The following is a 7,538-nucleotide window of genomic DNA, read 5'->3' on the forward strand; positions in this document are numbered from 1 at the left end:
TCACCATACACCAACTAAAGAGTATTTCCTATTCCCTCCCACTAAGTAGCTGGGGACAAATGATACCAAGAATATTCTAGGGGAACTCCACTGGAAATCTTGAATTAATTGCTAAATAGTTATCATCAGTCCTCCTCCCCACCAGAAATACAGTCCTCAAAATAAAGCTAGCAACTCAGAGCTTCCTTCCCCTTTAAAAAAGAACCTTTGAGGAACAGAGGTAAGGAGAAGGTGGATGAGGAAGCAGTAAGAAACAGAGAAGCTTAGCTTGGCATTTCTAGGCCTCTGTCCTACAATATTTCTTTTGCCTCCTTGGCGCCTCATCAAGAGATTAGAGCTAATTAGGGTCCTGGTTCCTTTTTCCTCCCTCTCCCCCCCATGAGGAGACTCCTGTATTATCTGTCAGATGATTTGTATTAATCTTACATCAGGTCACAGACAGTAAAATGCAATACCAGTACTTAGCCTCTGCAGAAACAGAAGTACCAAAGCACTTCCACCGTTTGAGACTGCTCCAGAATTTGAGAAGTTGTATTCTGTAAAAGCATTCTTTCAAGTACAATACTCAGAAAACAGTTTTTCATTTGTACAGACACTGTATAAGGAGAAAGTGATCATTAGTGTGCTACAATAATTAGCAGTGAACCCTAGAACAGACTCAAATAATCTTTACTTTTTTTTTTGAAGTTCTTTCTCCTTTGCCCTTGAGTGTTCAAAGAACAGAAGTGAAGCGATTCTTGATAAAACTATTCTTGGATTTACTACAGAACCCCAGGGCTCTTCCAGTTTGATGGTTACCTAACTATTAATCCATTTAGATGTTAGTGGGTGCACATACAATTGTGATTTTTCCATTCCAATGCTGACTTAATGGGGAAAAATCCCCACTCCAACTAAAAGCAACTCCACCCCCCTAGAACTGTACAATACAACAAAATAGATTGTTAGTAGATCCTAATTTAATTTAGTTTAGGAAGTTTCAAAGAAATCAAGTCAAGAATGTCAAAGCCAAATAAGAGAAAAAATAAAATAAAAGAGCAAAACCCATTGAAAGATTCATGTGTTATGCATGCTTTATTGCTGAGACAATCTTGTATCACTATATTCTCTTCCAGTAGATTACATCATTAGTAGGAAAGCACAACAAACAAATTTGCTTAGGTTACAGGATTTAACATAGCTCTTCTGCTTTTAAAAAAATCTATTTCTTATGATGCTGGACTAAAAAAACCCAAAACCATAAAAAGTGATCACATCTGGACAACACTCTTTCTCATAAGACTTCCACAGACTCCACATGAGAAAGAGCAATAACTTCTTCTGTAGTGAAGATCAGGATCCCACAGACCATTCTATATTTGTTGTTATTTAACATCTGTCTATTAAAACAGATGGCAAGTCTGTTCTAGCTTTTTTTAAACATGCATTTGGATCTAGGGGAAATTTTGACTGGGATTAAGATGCAGAAGCTCTTTTAAGGAACTCCATTTGCACATAAACAAGGATGCCAAAAAGCACTTGCATCCAAGAAAAATATTTGAAAGATGTTCTGAACAGGACAGGCATAAGTATAAATTAGGGAGCTGCAGACTACCATAGTACACATGTGCTAAGAATTTATTTTATTACGATGTCTTTAGCTAAATATCAAACAGCTCAGAATATAAATATTTAAGACACTGCTGCACAGTCTACTGTCAAGAGACTAACAGCTACTAAAGATTTCCAAACTAGTTAGAAAACAAAAGTGGTGTTTATTCAGAAAACCTACTATTATGCTAAGCTTGAATGTAGTTTATAACACTGTCTAAACCGCCAATACAGAACCATACATCAGCCAATGCTGCAGAGGCAAATTGAGGTTTACTGTCTTCATTGCTCAGCCCTCCAATCCTTCCAAGATGTTTATTTTGAGAATATAAATTTCTAGGAAAACTGATCCGCTACAAGGATGCAAGTCACCATTGACCATTACATCCAGCCCTACCTATTTTAATGGCTTAAGATAACCTATAGCACAAGGAAGAATCAGTCATTCAGAAGCTTAAGGCCGCCTTGCAAGACCTTCACATGGTGGAGTTTTGTAAGCATCACATACACTGAAGAGTTGAAAGGAGACAGACTGTCAGGACTACTTCACAGATGACAGATAACCACAACTTACAGTGAGGCTGCACGAAGTGTACTAAAATGCCAAAGCAACCTGGAGATGTCACCTTCCTTCCAGACTAGCCCATACTACCAGGCAATGGCTTGCTGTTTGATAACCCACACAAATGACTCCATAGGCCAGCCACCTCTCCTGCAAAACAGCCATTAAGCCATTTGAAGTCTGACAAATTAAGTAGCTTCCCTCAACAACCCATTTTAAAAATGCTTTCTTGAGATGCATCTGTCAGTTTGCTTAGAAGAGGCAGCAATAATTTCATTGTCAGAATATGCATATACTTTGTTTTGAAATCGGTGCTCTTGCCCAGATGCATTGCCTAGCACTAGGTTTTCAGAAGCAGGCTTGAAAAAATCTAATCACTCATTAGGACAGGAAAAAAAAAAGGACATACAAACATAAAGAAAAACATATACCTTTTTTCAGCCAGTGCTTCTAAAAGAAGCCACAGTTAGACAAACTTGGACTGAAAATGAGGCACAGTGGGAAAGTTAGGCAGACTTAAAAGATGACCAGAAACTCACACACAGCAGTACCCAAAGTACAGTTATCTGTAATGTTATGTGAAATTGCCATGACAGAAGCCTCCTTACTCCCTTGACACTGGACCAAGTCCCAGACCTAGGTAACAGGCATGACAAGCCTCCCTCATCACAGTCTTACTCTTCCTACAGGTCTCCAGGACCTACAAGCACCTCAGTTTGCAAGTCTTTATATTACAGCAAAACATACAAAATGCATATAAGATATGTATAAAGTTTGTGTGTATATATATACACACACACAAAATACATATCTTTTAAAATAAACTGTGCTATACGTTTGACAATAACATTTAAACCCCAACACTCTCCCAGCTCTCGGTGTGGCTTGTAAGGTTTGTACTTACTGAGAAACAACCATTAATTAGAAAAACATGTTCAATACCTTTGAGGTGAAAGAAAAGCGTTTTTAGCTACTTTAACCCATAAAGCTTTGTTTGCAATTTTGCTACTCACCTTTTTTTGTTGTTATTTTACCTAGCAGTAAAGAAAGATAATTTCTTTCTCTAGGAATGCTTGCACAAACAGAGCTTTGTGCCTTTAATGACAGAATATTGTGGCTTAAAGTAAGATTTCCAACTCACCAGGAAATACTTGGCTTGTAATTATGCCATATCAATATTTCACCTGATCTTAGAAGTCACACAGTCCTGTATCCAACTAGTTTCTTGGCTTGCTATCCAGCTATTTCACAGTATTTTATGGTCAGCCACCTGGGGAATACTTTCACCACAGAACCAAGTGAAAAAATTTAATTTAGCCTTGCTGCCTATACCAAGCTGATATTCAGCTATGTACACCCTAGTTACTTTTTGTCTGTCATTCAGACAGGTGTTCCAGACAACAACTCATGTCAGCACTACATTCTCATTCCTTTTTTAGTTTGAGAAGAAGGTGGGGTGGGGGGAAAACTTGCTCTGTTTCCATGTAAAATCAACTCAAGAAGTTCCCCCCACACCTCCACACTTTCTTGTTCCCCCCACACCCTTCCTTTGCAGGCCAAACTTGCACATGAATATCTCTTTGCGTTTCCTTAATCTTATTACACATAAGGAACAGTGAAAAAGCTAAGCTTTCTCCTATCATAGGTTTCCATAGCAGTAACACCAAAGCAAACAGTGACGTCAACAGGAAACATAGCCCAACATATATTACGAGGTCACGCTTTGCAAAACACAGATATAATTGACTTTGCTCCTACACATTCTTTACTCAACATTCTTTTATCACTAAAGAGCCTTACAGCTGTCCAAGTTAATGACGTCTAAAGTATTCTCTGTATTTGGTTTTCCACCATAAAGAAACAAACTCTATACACAACTCACATAAAAAATTGCACAGACATTACTCATTTGAGAACAGAACTTCACCTTCTCTTCCCCCAAACTCTTTCCCCCATTTTCTACCACAACCACAATGCTGCTTTTATAAAGCAAGTGCTATCCCATGAAAGCTTTTAGAGAACAACCGTATTCATTGTCAGATTCTTATTTTCCCTAATAAAGCATGAGACCATGCTGCAAGCAGGGTTATAAAGCATGACCATGACCTAGTGATTCATGTTATAAAGTTCACTGAGGTGACAGACAGAGCACAAACACAGATTAGCAGAGCTTTTTTCTTACAGGGTATTTAATGAAGCATTAAATCCTCAGTTTTCCTACACCCGCAAAGCAAAGTTCAAGAACATTGTGTATATTGTATTTGGGAGAAATAGAGGCCTGTTTGTTGAACAAGTGCTGTTCAAGTTAGAACTGTTTTCAGGCTTCAGCTCAGTTGTGCAATCGCTTTGTGTATACAAAGCCATCTTCATGATCCTTCCATGCAACAGCAAAAGCCAATTCCTTTTTTAAAAAAAGGAGAAAAGTCCCCTTTAAAGAGGTAGTATAATAGCTAGACATTAGTGAATTAGACTTGATGCTGATATAGTAACTGAGTGCCTTGCAACTATATTTTTGCATTTACCACCCGAGTTACTTTGCATCTCTAAAGAGCACAGTGACCTTAACCGCTTACAAAAAGATACACATGCATATGACTCTGGAAGAACATGCTCTGCAGGTATTCTCAGTGTTCAAAATTCAACTTGAAATTTGTGTTTCTTGAAGACTGCAGTTGTCCAGGACCCAGGATTCAGACAAAAGACAAATCTGGCTATAAGGCAGATTTGCTAAGTCAGGCTACTTGCAGAGATAGCAAGATGAGTTTTACAGTGCAAAGAAATGAAACAAAAGGCAGTTAAATGAAAAGTCTGAGCTGAAGTAAGTGTTCCTCACAGCCAGGCTCTTAAGAAAGCTATGCTATACAGAACTGCTGTGTTTCTCTCACAAGACAGCAATAACATCAGCTATTTATTGCTTAGAAAGAAGGGTCTGAAATCTCAGTGGGTGGGGCAGCTGTTCTTCCTGCTAAAGGACAGAAAGGTTGCTTCAGCCCTAGTGTGCTTGCACTGGAGGGGAAGCAATTAGTGTTAGCCGGACAGTGCCAAAGCTGTTAAAGCATGCTAGAAAATAACAGCTTTGGAGAGGGAAGAGGAAAAAAAAAAACAAAACACTGATGTGAACACTGAATACAGACTTTCCTGAGCCAGTTCCGAGTTGCATTTTCTCCTATTCTTAGGGGTACATAGATATAAACACATTATTTACATTAATATGAATGTTTTTCTCTAGTATGATAATAACCCCTTGAAAGCCAACAGCAGCTCTCCAAAGAGACAATGTATAAGCACATAGCTTAAGAACAGCAGACTTGAGGACTACCGATATTTGGAAAAGAATCTTAGAAATGTCACCTTGGAAACTTCATCTCTCGAGTTTTCCAGAAGCAGGGAACAACAGCCTCATTATGCTACTCTAAGCAGTTATACATTAGCAACTGCAGGTGGGGGAAGAAGCTGTTCTTTGCAAATATCAGCGGGGTGTTTGAGTCTCCGAACCACACCCTGCTCCCAGGGCACCCATTTCCCTGGGGCCTGCCAAATGTGAGGGCTGAAGAGCAGCTAGCCACACCTGTAGGTTCAGAGCCTTATGTACTATTCCGAGTTTCCAAGAATAAGGGAGTCGTGACTTATTTGGGGACAATGTGGTAGTTCCTGCTCTGTTCTTCACAAGCTTCTTGGAAATTGCTAACCAATAGGGCAGCTCAGCTGCTCACTAGCTTTTACCTTTATCTGCCACACTGTAAATAGATACCAGTCATAATATTAATATTCTTTTTATTATTAATAATAAAAAGGTCAGCCTAAGGTGGTAAGCAGCTTCTGTGCAAGAAGAATAACTCAAGTTTATTTCTGCCCCAGGCGCAGGACAGGCAGCTGAGAATCTCTACATGTGGTTAAGTAACCCACTACCGCTGGTGGACTTGCAATAAAAAACAAGGAATACCCACACCCTATATGACAGGGCCAGCACCATCTTAAGACAAGTTTCCCCTCAAAGACTGAGTAGTTTACTGGCTTTGATAAACACTTATAAATCTAAAATATAACAAGTACTAGTCAAGTTTATGCATAGAGTGCACATGCTCACCTTAGTAAGAGTAGCTGAACCATGCCAGATCACTATCCTCTTTCTGACAGTGGCCAAGAACAGATGTCAAAAATTAAAAAATTGAAAAAATAATACAGCCAAACAACCAAAAAGACCCAGAAGAACAGAGCAGGTATACAAGAATACTTCCCAGAATAACTTCTCACCTTTCAAGAAAGGAGGAAGTTGGCCAAAACAAGACAGAATTATGAGAGATGTGGAAAGAAACAGGTTGAGAGAATGGGAGTTAAAGAATGGTGAGAATCATTATTCATTGAAACATAAAAAGTTTGAAGGAGTTTTGATTAAATATCAACAGTCAGAAAAATGAAAAAGGATTTAGTATAGAATATATGGTTACATAGAAAGGTTTTCCAGTTTCCCTTTCACTGACTTGTCAGAGGTCAATGTCTATTCTCTTGAGAAATGAGCCTTACCTAAGTTACAAAGAGAAAGAAGGTGGCAAGAGATGTGTACAAGGGGGCATTCTGATTATCTGTTATTTAGGTTGTGCACACATCTACATGCACAGACCGTATACCTGAACGGAACCTATCAGAGCTCATTTTCTGAGAGTATAGATGGTTCCACTAGAAAGATGGTAATGCTTGCATGATGGGACAGCGGATCCACTTGGGGATCGAACTACCGCGCCTGAATGAGCGTAAAGAGCAAAAATAAACTTTTGTGTCGCCTGAGGGCGAGGCAAGATGCAGAGAGGTAGTTTTGCAAGCGGCTGCCGCCGCCTCCCACCGCGGCTCCTTGCCGGCGCGAAGGCGCCCCTTCGGAAGGAGAAGGGCGCCCACCCGCGCCAGCCACCCGCGCCTCTCCCCCTCGCTCTCTAAGGGGGGCGGCGGAGCCCGGGCTGCAGCGCAGGGCGCCCGGGAAGGCAGGGAGAGCCCCGCTCCGCCGCGCTGGCCCCGGGAAGCGCCCCCGGTCGCCCCCACGCGCGGCTGCGGCGAGGCGCCCCGCGCCCTCCCCTCCCCTCCGCGGCGGCGGCGCCGCACCGCGGGGCCGGTCACTCCGCCGGCAGCTCCCGACCTTACCTTCTTCACTTTACTCTCCAGGTCCATGCTGCCTCCTGGCCGGGAGCCGAGGCAGCCCCGCGCCCGGCGGCACTCGGCTGCGCTGCGGTGCCCTGGGCGAGGCAGCGCCCGCCGCCCCTCGCACGCCGCCGCACTCAAACTTCCGCTGCCCTGCAGCAGTGGCTGCAGCCGAACAAAGGCAGCTCGGCAGCCAATCCCCGCCCGGCCGCCCGCAGGCTGCCAGCCAATCACGCGCCGCGCCGCCGCCGCCGCC

The 7,538-nt window shown here is 42.0% G+C and overlaps 1 protein-coding gene across 2 annotated transcripts in view; it reads right to left on the reverse strand.

The window, feature by feature from the left end:
* Positions 1 to 7,400, reverse strand: part of TES (testin LIM domain protein) — a 28,210-nt gene extending 20,810 nt beyond the window's left edge. Inside the window, exon 1 of one of the 2 annotated variants that reach the window (XM_026064508.1) lies at positions 7,286 to 7,400. In XM_026064508.1, coding sequence (XP_025920293.1) covers positions 7,286 to 7,312 — 27 coding nt within the window. In that variant the 5' untranslated portion in view covers positions 7,313 to 7,400. The remainder of the gene's footprint in view (positions 1 to 7,285) is intronic. The other variant, XM_026064510.1, reaches the window with a different exon arrangement.
* Between the last annotated feature and the right edge of the window lie 138 nt (positions 7,401 to 7,538).

This window comes from Apteryx rowi, unplaced genomic scaffold (assembly GCF_003343035.1).
Source record: "Apteryx rowi isolate R43461 unplaced genomic scaffold, aptRow1 scaffold_219, whole genome shotgun sequence".
Taxonomy (NCBI): domain Eukaryota; kingdom Metazoa; phylum Chordata; class Aves; order Apterygiformes; family Apterygidae; genus Apteryx; species Apteryx rowi.